The sequence below is a fragment of the Carcharhinus amblyrhynchos genome, chromosome 9 (assembly GCF_965287045.1).
Source record: "Carcharhinus amblyrhynchos chromosome 9, sCarAmb.v2.hapA, whole genome shotgun sequence".
NCBI lineage: Eukaryota > Metazoa > Chordata > Chondrichthyes > Carcharhiniformes > Carcharhinidae > Carcharhinus > Carcharhinus amblyrhynchos.
The window spans coordinates 99700473-99716301 of record NC_137332.1 but is presented as its reverse complement, the minus strand read 5'-3'; the positions used below and the strand labels follow the sequence as shown (position 1 = coordinate 99716301).

General features: G+C 41.0%; 1 protein-coding gene across 1 annotated transcript; it reads left to right on the top strand.

The window, feature by feature from the left end:
* The first annotated feature begins 463 nt into the window (after positions 1-463).
* LOC145348650 (putative G-protein coupled receptor 139) lies at positions 464-14083 on the top strand. Its single transcript, XM_080196815.1, has 5 exons — positions 464-641; positions 1355-1457; positions 2343-2400; positions 5181-5283; positions 13182-14083. Exons 1-5 carry the CDS (start codon positions 464-466, stop codon positions 14081-14083), a joined length of 1344 nt encoding a protein of 447 aa, XP_080052941.1.
* The last annotated feature ends 1746 nt before the right edge of the window (positions 14084-15829 follow it).

Below are 15829 nucleotides of genomic sequence, written 5' to 3'. Positions count from 1 at the left end.
ATTCAGGCCAAGTGGCAAAAGAAATAGAGAGGACATGAGGAAAACATTTTTATGCGGAGAGGAGTAGCTGCGTGGAATTCACTTCCTGAGTTGTCGGTGGAGGCAGAGACCCTAAACCCATTTACATATTACCTGGATCTGCACTTTAAGTGCTCTAGGACGCAGGGGCATAGGGCATGTGCAAGCATATGGCTTTGGAAGTGCATCTCCGAGTCTTTGTGTCTGTATTGGACAGATAGGTCGAATGGCCCTCTTCTATAATTTCTGTGGTTCTCCTGTGTCCTAGTCTGAGTCTTAGGAACGATCACACGGCATTGGAGAGGGTGCAAACAATATTATTATGAACGTGTATATTGATGAAGATCCTCAGTGATGAAGATATATTGGAAAATTTCAGCCTATTTTCCTTGGAGAGAACAAACAAAGAGGCTGAAAGGAGATTTCATAGATTTAATTGACGTTCATGGTGAATCTGGACGGAGCTCACAGGGAGAAGCTATTCTTCATTGTAAAATGGTCGAGAATGAGAGAACACAAATTTGAAGTGTTTTTCAAAAGCAAAAGCGACATGAGAAGAAAACTCTTCATGCAGCTAGGGATTAAATGCTGGATTGCATTATCTGAGACTATGGTGGAGGCAGGTGAAATTGAAATTCAAAAAGGGAATTGGACTGTTATCTGCAAAAGATGAAAGTGCAGGGTTACAGGGAGAAAGACAAGAGAATGGTACTATGTGAACAACACATTTGGAGACACAGCACACACTTCAGGCACAATTTGCCAAATATCTTCTCCTGTGCTGCAGAAATTCTGCTACTTGTGTGGTTACATATGAACCTGTTTGGGAAATTGGGATTGAATTAAGAAGGAGGTTAGAATGAGGAATCTTGTAACACAGGCAGTGGTTGAAACAAATGGACGTGAAGATTAAGAAGTGAAAAAAAACACGGGCAAGATGAAAAGTGAAAATAACATGAGGTGCTGAAGAGCTCAGATAAGGTCAATGAAATGGGAGGAGAGCCCTGATGTTTATTAAGACAGTACAAGATAGTTGGGCAGAAAGTCTTACGCCTTCTTTGAAATAAAATCCTTCAAACTACAACTTTAGCATTGAGAAACATAATTGCAGTGAACGGGAGCAATGTTGCAACAATACAATTAAATAAATTAAATGCCAGCCAAGATCATTATAATAGATTTGCTTGTCATTACAGAATAAGGGAACATTGTCAATTATCTATACAGGTTCAGGTCTGAATAGACCAAGATGGCTTTTAAACAGAGTGGACTTCAAGTCGTCGAAAGAACAACAACTGCTGTTTTCTCACAGCAATATTTTGTTTCAATCTTCTAGCAACAAATGGTTTCAAATCTATCGAAGGGAAAATGAATCAGACAGAGCATTCCGTAGCTGCATATGAAGACGACACTGCAAACAGGGACTATGTCCCAAAAAGGTGACAGCAAATAATAAGAACTGATTCCTAAGAACATGACAGCGTTGATAGCGACTCGCAGATCTCCCGTTGACATGACCACCTTGTAGCGAGTGGTGAAAGTGGAGAGGCTGCACTTCTCCCAGGTGAGGATTGCAATCGCCACTACGCTTAACTGTAAGAGAGAAGATGATAATGTAGCTAGAAATTATGGTTTACCATTCAACGTCTGACTCAGCATGTGATGATTTAAGTTTAAAATTCAAACGAAATTCACTCACCAATATATGCACAGCACAAACTTGCCCACTATTGGCTGCAGTGGAGACACGTTCTAAGTGAAAGAAAACAATCTGCTTCAATTATTTAAAATGCCTAGCAGCCTCTGATTTACATCACTGCTCTGGCTCTAACTGGCCATTCTTCGCAGGCCTGGGTCAATGGAACAGATGAATAGGTTGCATACAGTCATAAGTATAAGCAGGGTGCCCTTGCCTCTTTGTGGCTTGGAAAACTTGGCCCACTCTTCAATCACATCCAACTTCTGCTCCTCTTTCCCAGACACCTTGCAGCTCAAGTTTATGGAAGTCATAGAATCGTACAGTTCAGAAGGAGGCCATTCAGCCCATCGTTTGGAACGACCACAGACCCTGTCCCCATAACTCCCTGTATTACCCTAACTAGTCTTCCTGACACTAAGTGTCAATTTAGCATGGCCAATCCACTTAACCTGCACAACTCGGTAATACAACTACACCAACAGAGCACGCTGCTTAATAAAACGTATTACACCATCACCAATCTCAGGATTGTTTAAGATGTTTTGTTTCTCGTTAGCAAACTGCATCACATCTGCATCTTTCATATCTTTAACCGGGAGTTGGCCTTTGTGCACTTTTTTTTTAGCTTGAGTGAACAGTACCCTATTGATCAAGTAGTTCCCAACATGGTGAAACGTTGGCAGGTTATATCTATAGCATCTGCAATGTATTCACCTGATTCTTCCGAATGCATTGGGATTGGAATATTATAGGCCTGCTTTTTGTCATTGTGCACTTTTATTAATTCTCCATGGTTAAGGTTTTATTTGACACAGTAGTTAGCACTGATGAATCATGGCGCTGGGGACCTAGGTTTGATTCCCAGCTTGGATCACAGTGCGGATGCACTCGGTTTCTCCCACAGACACAATAGGTGAAGGTTCAGTGTTTGGCCATGCTAAATACTACCCAATGTTCCCCAGCAGGCGCCGGGGTCTGGCGACTAGGGGATGTTCACACTGCGGTGTTACTGTAAGCCTACTTGTAACACTAATAAATAAACCTTTAAGAAAATGACTGAGCCCCAAGTGCTTATGGATTTCAGTGGGTCCACACCTGCTGAGCAACAGCCGTGGTCTACTTTTTTTGTTTGCTTTCACATGATAAACCCATTAATATCAATACAGGCTGCTCTGTCGAAGGGTCATCTAGATTCAAGACGTTGGGTCCATTCTCTCCCCACAGAGGCTGTGCGACCTACTGAGATTTTCAAGTATTTTCTGTTCACATTCAAAGGATTATCCTCAACCATTGCTGCTGACTCCAGCATGATGCCTTTACCCAACACAGCTTCCCTTTGCTCCCGTTGTCAGCATTCCACAGGGACCACTCTGGGGTATGCTTGCCCACTCCTCCATCACACCCAGCTCCTCACCCACTACCCACGGCAACTTCCCATGCAATCGTACAGGGTGTAACACCAGTTCCTTTACTTCTTCCCTGCTCACCGTCACATGTCCAAAACATTCATTTCAGGTGAAGCAGTGCTTCTCATGCACCGCCTTCAAACTGGTCTATTGCATTCGCTGATCCAAATGTCTTCATCGGACAGACAAAATGCAGACTGGGTGACCGCTCTTCTGAACACAATCAGTCCATCTACAAACAGGACACATACCTTCTGGTGGCTTGCCACTTCGAAACACTACCTTGCTTTCCTGTCCATATGTTCATCCTCGGCCTTTTGCAAAGTTCAATCGAACCCCAACACAAAGTGACGGAACAACATCCCACCTTGCGATTGGGCACTTTACAGCCTTCCAGACTGAACACTGAATTCAACGACTTCAGAAGGTGAGCTCTCTCCTCCACTTTCTCCAATTTCCATGTTTTTTTTTTAAATTTCATTTCAAGCCTTATCATACATCCATTATATCATCCTTCTTTTTAAGTTCTATATTTTCATTTCTCCATTCCAGCTCTCCTACAGTGCAACTGCCACATTCGTAGTCAGTCCTTTAACAATCAGTACCTGTGTTCTGCCACTCCCGCATTCTAATCACTTAATGGACACTCTTAGCATCTTCCCAGCCTTCTGTTTCCTCGTTTACTTTCCTTTTGTTCAATTCCACTCCCACCCTCCGACACTCAAAATATAAATTTCTGTTGATTCTCTTTGCTCTCAGCTCTGACAAAGGGTCATCTAACCTCGAAACGTTGGCTCTATTCTCTCCCCACAGATGCTGCCAGACCTGATAAGATTTTTTTCAGCAGCATTCGCAGTATTTTGCTTTTGTTATGATTATTAATGTGAAGATGTGGGCCTATGTCAATCAAGTTTGATAGACCAACTTAATATTCGCAATCTACCTGAAAGTGACTATTCAGCTGACCAGAAGTCAAATATTAAGTTCAATCTGGATGGAATGTTCTTCACCCTCAGATGCCTCAATGCCAAAGTTTAATTCATCACAATCAACATGCCAAATCTGCAGTTTGTAGATGACTGCAGAGCCGTTGTCCACAATTAATCACATCTTTACTTTTGCTCCCATCTGGTTTACTTACAATTTTTTATTATTTTCCCTTTCCTTGATTGCTGAAACGCATTTCTGACTGTCACACTGATGCATTTCTTCTTTGTTTCTTTTAAGCTTCTCACTATTCTATCGCTTCAACATGAGCAAGAAAGTTATCAACCCACTGTAACACCCCAGGTACCCCTTATTCGGGGATGCCGAACTTAGTGGGAATCCATCTGGAACTCATTTCAAAGATGCAGTTCCTATGAGTCAGCAGTGCTAACCATTGTGCCACAGTGCTGTCCTTCCACCATGCTGGGCCTTCACCAGAGAACTTCAAGTTATTCTGCCACAGCAAAAAAAAATTAAGACCTGATTCTGTTTGCTTAAAAGGGGCTTAAGGGTTAACGTTGGGAACTATGGTGATGCATTAGTATGAAGATATTTGTCAGTTTGATGATCGTCATTAACTTCAGTGCCTTTATTAGATTTAGGACAGTGTCACTTTGGTGGCCTTCATTGGTGTAAGGGATTTTCATGTTGTATCTGTATCACGGGCTATATCGGATTGATCAAACGTTGTTTAAATTGTTCGATCCAAAGGTACAAGTTTGTCATTCTTAGCATTTGGAGCATGTTGACTAAATCAGGGCACCACAGCGAAGGACAGTAGTGAAAGATGAAATCTTGAGATGGGCCTGATGGACTTTGAAAGAAAGCTCAATTGTTTTGAGAACAGTGTGCACTTCATTTGGCTAATTAATAATATATCTGACGTGTCAATATTTAGGTGGATAAATGAAATCTCAGCACTAAATATATTTTGTCATAACCAAGTTCAGCACAAATGTCGCAATCTGTTTCTTAAAAAAATACTTAATGGTGTTACAACATAAATATCCCAGTGGAGATCCAAGAGAGTATAAGTTAAAGAAGCTGATAATATTTTCCCCCAAAAAAAGATTAACCGTGAAGATAAAGATCGAATCAAGAAGGACCACATGGAGCTTTTTCATAGCATCAGGAAAATATATTACATGATTCTAGCTCTCGTTGGCGTCCCTGGTAAGTTTCTAATATAATTGAAATTGTCTTAATGATGAGTGCATGTTTTTTTTTCCCTCTGGTTTTATGACTGACAGATACCGTTTCTTGCTGATCTAAGTAGTGACATTTACAGTCATCCAAACAATAATATCATTTCATTACCATTGATCCTCAATTATCCATCTGCTTTTATTCTGTTAACGAAAGTGAACACAAACTTGTTTTATTTTAAATTCAGTCTCCCTGAGCGATAAAGTTATTGTCTTTAATGGAATACTGTGCACAGCTGAATCAGGCATCAGCGCAGTTAACTCTTAGAGGAAATAAATTGCTGGGAGTGTGTTCGCTTGCAGTGTGTAGGTCACAAACTAGAAAGAAACCCCTGACCCCAGTATCTGGCACTGTTGAATTGTACTGGATGTGTGCCCCAAAGGAGACTGAAAACAATGTTTCTATTTGAGATCAGCAACTGATCTCCCCATTCCCTAGAATTAACCCATCCTTCGCAAATACGATCTGTTGCGAATGACTAGATTTTTGTTTCCTTTTGAATATTGTGCGTCAATATGCGCATAAAACGTCGAGCAAATAGCATTGTTCCATTTCCTCTCGAACATTGCCAACATGAACAGATGTTACCCACACAGTGATCATTAAACAGTCGGCTAGCATTCTTACTTCAGTCAAATTTCTTGATAAGGATGGTTGTTACAATCAGTATATTTAATGAAAATATTTTCTTTTATTTGTCAATCACCTCCCCGCAACATGACGAGTCTCTATTGATCATAAGAACTGAATCTTATGATCTAAGGTAAAATGGTAATTATTCATCAATTATATTTTAATTGGCCATTCTGTAATTTATTAGGATTTGATGTATTATCCTGATCAAATATTTAGAGTTTCCAGGTGCGTATCCTTTATAAATCGCTGCCCTTAGCCTAGTGAGGGGTGTCCGTGCAAGCAGAAGCATCTCCAAATCGGAATGATACACAGGTCAATCCAAGGACGATAACTGGCAATATTAATACAAAGTTAAGAATGGACTGAAGACCACGCCACTCTCAGATGGAACATCAACCTGGTTAAATTGCTTGCATCTCCGCCTGTACGTCAGTATTCTTTCTATGTAAGGTGGAAACCAGAATACAGTTCTCTCAAGTACTGTCTCGCCCAAGTTTAGCATTATAACTTCAGCAGTTTTTTGTTGTTATTCCCCACTACTATTCCTCTTGAAATGAATCGAGTGCTCCATTTTCATTTCATGGTCTGGTTAACCTGCGTTGCTCCTTCAAATGATTTGTGAAATTATACCCTGAATTCTTTAGTTTCCGGGCTATGGAATATTTCAGAAACTAACCAACACTTAGCTGTATCGAACTTAATTTACAATTCAAATGCTGATAAATTTAATCAATCCCACTGTCTTCTGGTATTTTGCTCCATTCTTTCTCCGCATTGACTCCGCTCAAAGCTTGCGTTTGTGTGCAAATTTTGAGATGGCATTTCTTCTCCTAGAAGCAATATCATTTACTTAAATCATGAACAACAGTGATTATTTTTTGTGGTCACCATATCCAACCTCCAAATAATTCAAAAAAAAACATTAACCTGTTTCTCTTTTTACAGCCAACTTTCTGGCCATTCTGTGATCATTTCCCCTTGCACCACTTGTTTGAGATTAGTAAAAATCTGGTATGTGAGGCCTTATTGAAGGCTTTCGGGAACACATCTGGCGTCTCTTGTGTGTGTTTTCCTTTTAACCCACTGTTTCTATACTGAGTCAGAAATGCAAAAATGTTAGTCAAGTATAAACTTCCTTTTGAAATATGTATGATGGTTCTTTATTATAATTCTATCTAAGTGATTATTTCTCATTGCATCCTTGAATGAACATTCCTTCTTATTATTGCTAAAGAACCAATCATTCTCTGATTTTTTTTGAGAAATGAAATGGTAAGAACAAAAAATGCTGGATAAACTTAGCCAGACTGCTTGCATCTGTGGGAAATATATTGACCAGATCAACTCTATTCCAAATTACATCATAGAAGCCCTGGAGTGCAGAAGGATGTCATTTGTCCCATCAATACTACATCAACAACAATCCCATCCAGGGCCTATCTCTGTAAACCAAATTTTTTACCCTGCTAATCCCCCTGGCACTAAGGGGCAATTTTGCATGACCAATCAACCTAATCTGCACACATTGGAGTGTGCCAGAAAACCGGAGTATGAGGAGGAAACGCACGCAGATACGGAGGGATGTGCAAGCTCCACACAAACAGTCACCTGGAATTGAATCTGGGTCCGTGGCTCTGTGATCCAGTAGTGCTAATCACTGTACCGCTGTGTCTATGCTAATTATCTCCTCTGAATTCACTTTTATAAAAGTTCTAAACTTCTTACCTCCTTTCAGATGGCTTTCCTGTCTCTAATCTTATATTATCCTTGTCAAGCATTGTTCTTCTTATTCAGTTGCAATATTAACTTACACTTATATTTGTGGGTATTAGAAGGGAGGTAGAGTTATAAGTATATTTAATTCTGTGCTTCTGAGTTAGAGGTGGTTTAACTTAAAAATGCATACATTAAACCAAGCCTCCTGCATGTCTGTGAGCTTGCACTTCTTCTTAAAGTATGCCTCCACTCTAATTTAAAAAAAAACTTCTGACGTGATAAAAAACAGAGAAACAAGTTAATTGCCCAAACTTTATTGCCTCGCCCGCCCAAGGCCCGTAAGATCCCACCCGAGGCCTAGGGATCGATTTTGGGTTGGGCGAGGTGGCAAAATTCAGCTAATGTTTCCATTTGACACTTCTGCAGAATGAAAGGAGGGTAGAAATGCAAATCATTATGCAACTGGAGGTGATGAGATAGCACAGAAGTACAATGACGGGTCGGAGTTAAGGACATATTGACAATATACGATGGGCACAAAAAAAAGGCAGAGTACTCTTAGTGACAAAATGCTAGCTAAATGTGTTAATCGGAGAACAAGGTCAATTCTCATTGCGAATAAAGCTGAACAAGGGACAGGCGGCAATTGGTGAAGGCGTGAAGTGTCGGAATGCAGGGGAACAAATTAATGTGTACTTTTGCAGCCTAAGGTTCTTGAATTCAATGTTGAGTCCAGACGTCTGTTATGTACCTGAGGGAAGGTAATGTTTCTTTTCTTTCCAGTATGCGTGGACTTTCAGTGGAGCATTGCAGCAGATCTGGGAAGGGCACGTGGGCATGAGAGCTAGAGGCTGAATTGAAATGGGATAATGCTTGTGGTTAGACCGAAGGTGTTCCACAAAGTAGTCATGCAGGCTGCATTTAATCCCTCCCATTCAGGGGAGACCACATTGAGAATCAGTGAATGGAGTAGATCAAATTGGAGGGGTGGAACTAACATGCACACCACCTAAATGGAGTGGTTAGGCTTTAGACAATATGGAAGGCGAATCAAAGGAGCAGCTTTAACACCTTCAGTGATTGCGTGTGTTGGTTGTGTGGAAAGATGATGACATGTTGTGATGGAAGGGAGAACCAAGGGGAAATGGAAAGAATGGTCCCTGTAGATTGCTGAAAGGAGGTAATGAGAAAATGTGTTTAGTGGCAGCGTCATGCAGGAATTGGCAGAAATAGTGCACGTGAGTGCAGAAGTTTTTTGGGGGGGGAGGGAGGGCTAATAAAAGAGGTGCCGTGTTATGGCTTTGGAGCGGAGGGGAGAAGTGATGACAGAGTTGCAGGAATTAGGTCAGAAACGATCATTGGCTCAGGAAAAAGACAGGCGTGTCAGAAGTGTATTCTTTGATGGTGGCATCATCAGAATTAGAGGTAGCCAAGATAGAACAACTAGGAGAATAGGACGGATTCCCTAAATGATGCAGGGTATAAGAAACTGTACTCAAGGTAGCTGTGGGAGTGCAAAAATTTGCCATGCATATTAGTGGTCAATCTATTGCCTGAAAGGAGGCAGAGAGGTCAAGGATAAAGACGCAAATGTCGAAGATGTGGAAGTGAGAGAGAGATGTGGAAATTAAAAGCATCAATGAAAATATTGTTGAAGCCCAGAGAAGAGCACGGAGCAGCACAAATGTAGGCCTTGATTTGATTCGATTTGATTTGATTTATTATTGTCACATGTATTGGGAGACAATGTAAAATATTGTTTCTTGCATGCTACGATGAAAAAAAACATACAGTACATAGGGGAGAAGAAAATGAGGGGGTGCAGATTATAGTGGTACATGTATAACTACAGTACAGCGAAAGATCAACTTAATACAAGGTAGGTCCATTCAAAAGATCCTTTGATGTATGGAGGAAGAGTTGTGGGAGAGGATCTAAATGAGTGGAACGAGGAATGTTCTATATGATCCACAAAAAAAAACAACTGAGGACCATACATTATTTATAGGAAATGTGTCAATAAGGTGTTAGTTAGCGACAGAGCAAGTTCATTTATGCACAGGAGAGTAGTATTGGATGGGGATCCTTCAGACCTTTCTTTGGGGAAGAAGCTGAGAGCCATAAAACTATCCTGGTGGGGAATGGAGTTTAATGGGATTGCACATCCATAGTTGAGAGGAGGTGATTAGGGCAGTGAAACTGAAAACTGTTGACTTGGTAAAAGTAATTGGAAGAATCAGGAATCTACATGGGAAATGACAGAACGAGGAGAGCAGGGATGCAGTCAAGATAGAAAAAATGGATTCAGTGGGGTAGGATCAAACTGACAAGATGGGTCTACCTGAGCAGCTTTATTTGTGGATGGTGAAAAGCCCACAGAGTGTCTTCTGTCTTAAATATGTGGGTAACATGACGGTCCTATTTCCATTTGGTCCGACGAAATTCATCAGTCCTAGTTTGGACTGACAGGTGACAAATAACATTTATGGCACACAGGCGCTGACAATCTCCAAAAAGAGAGAATCCAACCTTCTCCCATTGAAAGTCAATATTTCCAACATTGACACACCCTCACTATCAACAACTTGGTGGTTACCATTGAACAAAATCTGATGTGGGCTAGCAATATAAACACCGTGGCTACAAGAGCAGGTTAAATGGTAGGAATCCTACAGTGAGAAAGTCGCTTCCAGATGCCCCCAAACAGGTCCACCATCTGCAAACCCCAGGTCAGTAGTGTGATGGAGAAATCTTAGTTTGAGGGGCTAAGTGTAGCTCCAACAACGGTCAGGGAGGTTAGCATCGTCCAGTTCGATGCCTTGGCACAATTTATATCAATGTTCAGTCCCTCCATTCTCAACGCACGGTGGCAGCAGTGTGTACCATCTACAAGGGGCACTGCAGGAACTTGCCAAGATGCGGTAGGCAGAACCTTCCAGATTCAAGATTGCTATAATCTAGAAGGACAAGAACAGAAACCCAAGAGGACATCACCACATGCAAGTTTGCATCTAAGTCACTCAATATCTTGACTTGGATATATTGCGGTTCCTTCACTGTCGCTTAGTCAAATACTCAGAACTCCCTCCTCAGGAGCACAATGGATGTACCTACTTAACGTGGACAATTTAAAATCATCTTTGTCTATAAAATAATGAGGGGCAGAGATAAGACAGAAAGTCAATATATTTGCCCAGAGATAAGGGAATCTAACATTAGACAGCATAGGTTTAAGGTGAGAGGGGAGAGATATAAAAAAGGTCCAGCAGGACAATTGTTTCATCGAGGCTGGTGAGTGTCTGGAAAAAGCTGCCAGAGGTAATAGTAGAGGCGGGTACATTTTTGTCTTTTAAAAATCATTTAGACAGTTACATGGATAAGATGGGTATAGGGGGATATAGGTCAAATGTGGGCATTTGGAACTAACTTTAAGCTTAAAAAAAAGGGGTGGCATGGACAAGTTGGGTTGAAAGGTCTGTTTCCATGCTGGTAACCTCGATGACTCATTTAGGGAGAGACAAAAAATTCTAACAGACCAGTGATGCCCAATTTCCATGAAAAATTTCGAAGAAGGTTAATTATGGTACCTTTTAAAAGGCACTGAGAAAATAGATGTGCTTTACAACTAATGACTTAATCTAATCAATCCCCTTAGGATATCTGGCTGTGAATGATCAGAGCAACTGTCTTCTCTTTAATCTCATGATCAAATATACACTCCATTTCATCTAAATATCTTGATATTTTAGTTCTTATTGTTTGGTCTTAAACTCAGAAACTTGCATCATGTGATTCAAATTTTATCTCATCTCATGGGCCGTCTCTGACATTTCCCTCCACAAGAGATTTAGAGGATTGGTTGCCAAACATTGTGGATTATAAACACTCCAAATCCCATATTTCCACCTTTGCTTTCCTTGCTAATGTAGACTTTGGCTTTTACCTTCACTGTCTCAGTTTTTTTTAATTTTCTAATCAAATCACCTTTCACACCAAAATGTTTTCAAATGTCTCTCATCATGAATTTGGTTCCACTGTAGTTGATGTGACTCTTGCCCATCCAATTTCCCCAGTACTGGTATTGGCTCTTTCATACCATGAAGAAAAAACATCAAAAAGCCATTTTCTCCATTACACACTCCAAAACCTGAGGGGGTATGAGGCTGGGGATGGGGGCTGGGGGTGTGGGGGTGGTATAGGGCTATTGTCAGTTCTGCAGCCTGGTTGTGTAAGGGGCAGGGTTGTTCAATCATCACCTCCACAATCCACAAAGGTTTTACCTGCTTTTGGGTCTGGCTTTAAACACACACACACACACTCCAAGGATCTGAGATTGTTTCTTGTTCCATTTGTTCTAGTGAATACTGCCAAAATTCGAATTATTCATTTCAATCACAGATGATCAAGAATCCTATTGAATCTAATTAATGCCAACCTAACACCAGAATCATCCTGTAGCTCAATTTTCTTCCTGGTCCTCCCACAGTCTTAAGGTAACTATTCTCTCAGGTATCTGGTTTCATTAGCATTGGGGTGTCCCTGGTATGGTAAATGGATATGGTATGATAATAATGTTATTTCTCTTTTCATTCACAGGTTTTAAGTCGGTCCGCCTTGTTGCCCAATGAGGGGCATACACGCGATGGGTCGTACTTGGGCTTCTCTTGGTTGTTCGAGATTGGCCTAGTGCTTCATGTCGTTAGTGTGTGCTTAAACTGGACCAGATGCTGGGCAAGACGTCGGCTCAGTGACTATCACTGTTTGCTGTGCAGACACATGGATTTGGGCCAGTGTCTGTGGGAGTTTGCGCATTCTCCCCTTGCTTGCGTGGGTTTTCTCCGGCTGCTCCGGTTTCCTCCCACACCCCAAAGATGTGCTATTAGGCTGATTGGCAGTAATAAATTGTCCTAAATTAGTTTCCCTCAATGTGGATGGCCATAAAACAATAGATAAGGGTCATGGGTGGAGGGTGGACTGGTGGTGTCAAAATGGCGGCGCAGGCTCATTGGGCCGAAGGGCCTGTTTCCCGGACTGTTTTGTTCTTTGTTCTTTGTTTTGTTATCTAATTACCACCAACAACCAACCTCTGGATAGAATCTGAACCCAATAGAACTCGAGTGGGATCTATATTTAAGGGATAGGGGAAGGTTGTATCAAGAGACAAATGCTATTTGTCTTTATATGGGAATAATGAGTAAAGATAATGGGTCAGAGTGAATTGGTGTAACACAAATTAGATGAGAACACATCAAAGTCATTCAAATATTTCAATTGACAACTAACCTTCTCGACGTAGCTTATTCGCAAAAACACCCAACTGTATACATTTTGGGGTGCTGACATGGTGCTTATTGAATTTGTGTTTCCATTGTAAGATCTTACACTTTGCCACCTTCCACTTACCTCTACCATCATCCATGTTTGGCTGCTAAAAGCTGAAGTTCTTGACTTAGGCACGAATAATGTTTGATCAGCAACTTTTGGTCTCATACACAGTCTCTCTTTTTTTTTAGTTAATACCGTGGCGATCGTGATCCTGTCCCGGGGGAAGTGTGGTCTCTCCACCTGCACCACTTGCTACCTGGTGGCCATGGCAGTGGCAGACCTACTGTTTGTTTCCATTGAGGTCATATTGTACCGGATCAGTTTGTATTATTTCCCAGGGTCTTTCCTCGACATTACCCCTGTGTGTAGTGCTGTCAATGCTCTGCTATATGCGGCTGGAAACTGTTCTCTCTGGTTCACTGTCACTTTCTCATTTGATAGATTTGTGGCAATTTGTTGCCACAAGTTGAAAACAAAATATTGCACCATGAAAACTGCAACTGTAGTGCTAACAACAACAACCATTCTGCTCAGTATAAAAAATATCCCTGTGTATTTTATGTTTCAGCCTGGACAGGTAATTGATGGCATTCCCTGGTACTGTAATGATAAGCCAGGCTATTATACTGAGCTTGGATGGGTGGTATATGATTGGTTTGATAAGGTATTAACGCCATTGATCCCATATGTTTCAATATTGGTTATCAATGCTCTTACAGTCAGATACATTTTGGTGACCAGCAGAATCCGTAAGGGACTGAGGGGTCAGAACAAGGAGGAAAATCACAGTGACCCAGAGATGCAGAACAGGAGGAAATCTGTGATTTTACTGTTCACCATTTCTGGCAGCTTCATATTTCTGTGGCTTCTATATGTTATAAACTTCTTATATTACACCATCAGGAAAACGAATCCTGAATACTACAATGATTCTTCATATATCTTTGCAGAAGTTGGATTTATGCTGGTAGATTTAAATTGCTGTACAAATACATTTATTTATGGAGTGACTCAATCCAAGTTCAGGGAGCAGGTGAAGAGTGCATTAAAACATCCAATTATATCAATTGTGCTATTTATTAATAAATAACGCAGCTCAGAGAAGTCCAGAGGCTGCTGCCAGTGTTTCTAATTCATGAATATGATACATGTCCCTAAATAACAATCAAGTGATTGTAAACAGGAATCACTGAGGATGTTAAAATACCTCAGGATTGGTAAAAGAGGGAGTGTCATTGTTATTGCCATTGAAAATCAATGGGTGATGTTTAGCTTTTTGTTGGAGGTGGTAATTCCCAGGCACTTAAGTGTTGTGACCATTACTTCACAATTGTGAGCCTAAGCTAAGACGAGGGGACAAAGCTTTAAATTGAGGGGTGGTACTTATAGGACGGATGTCAGAGGTAGGTTCTTTACTCAGAGGGTAGTAAGGGCGTGGAATGCCCTGCCTGCAGCAGTTGTGGACTCGCCAACTTTAAGAGTGTTCAAATGGTCAGTGGATAGGCATATGGGTAACATTGGATTAGTTTAGGTTAGAGGGTCATTAGATTCATTCCACTGGTCGGTGCAACATTGAGAGCCGAAGGGCCTGTACTGTGCTGTAATGCTCTAAGTTCTATGTTCTAAGCCCAGATATTATCCAGGTCTTGCTGCATTTCGACATGGAGTAGGAACACAGAAATTAGAAGCAACAGTAGGCCATTCAAGCATTCGAGCCTGCTCCACCATTCATTTTGATCATGGCTGATCATTGAATTCAATGCCCTGATCCCACCTTCCCCCCTATCACTTGATCCCTTTAGCTCCAAGCGATACGTGAAGGAAAGGACAGTCAGGATATTGACAGGCTATTATCTTGTGAGTTAAAAATGGTGCTGAACATTGTGCATCCTTGATTTTAACTGGCAGCAAGACATCCATGTGCTCAGTCCTGAGATCTGGAATTCCCTTTCCAAAGGTTTTTGTTTATTTCTCTGTTTTGTTTGAAGGTCACTTTAGAAGTAACCTTTTGATAAAGCTGATCCCAAATTTTTTGAAAGTGTGTTTTCAAACATGGGTTTTTGCTGTAGTGAGCAGGCTAACTGTGGGCCAGGTATCAGTGTGGAATTGAAGGGCAATGTTGCACTTGGGAATCATTTGAGTGCATTTGTTATGAGTGGTTCATTTGAAATTATGAGTTGGTCTGTTGGGTGAATTTGTTTGAGATGATATAACAAGATGGGAAGGGTGAGTTAAACTGCAAAAATGTTTGGCTCAGATGAATACTTTGATGTCATTACTTATTTTGTCTAAAGGGGAAGATTGATCTGAAGCTTAATCTGGGGTTAAAGATTCTTTGGTATCAGGAGCTGTGTTGGGGTAAATAAACAACCCGGGGTCAATTCAAGGTCAGTTTGTGGTGGGTTTTCAGTTTGGATTGAGGGCTTAGGACTCTTTATCATACACTATTACATGAATTTTGGCATTCTGCCAAGACCAACATTTGTTGCCCATTACAATTTCAACTTGTTTGATTTGATTGACCATACCATAGGGAGGGCAAGAGTGAATCGTGCTACTGTGGGTTTGGAGGAACATGTAGGCCACATCGGGTAAGGACACTGCTGATGCAGATGTGTTTGCTCACCATTGCTGAAAGTAGATTTATATTCCAGATCGTTAAATGATTATGAATTCCATTGGCCGACTTGGACCTTAATCACGGGTGCCCAGAGAATTAGCTTGAGCCCCTGGATTGCAAGTTCTGCAAAATTAACATTGCACCAGTGGCAGGTTTGAATTGGACAAAATTAACATTGCCCACTCCTAAATGAGCAGTACATAATTATAGAGCATC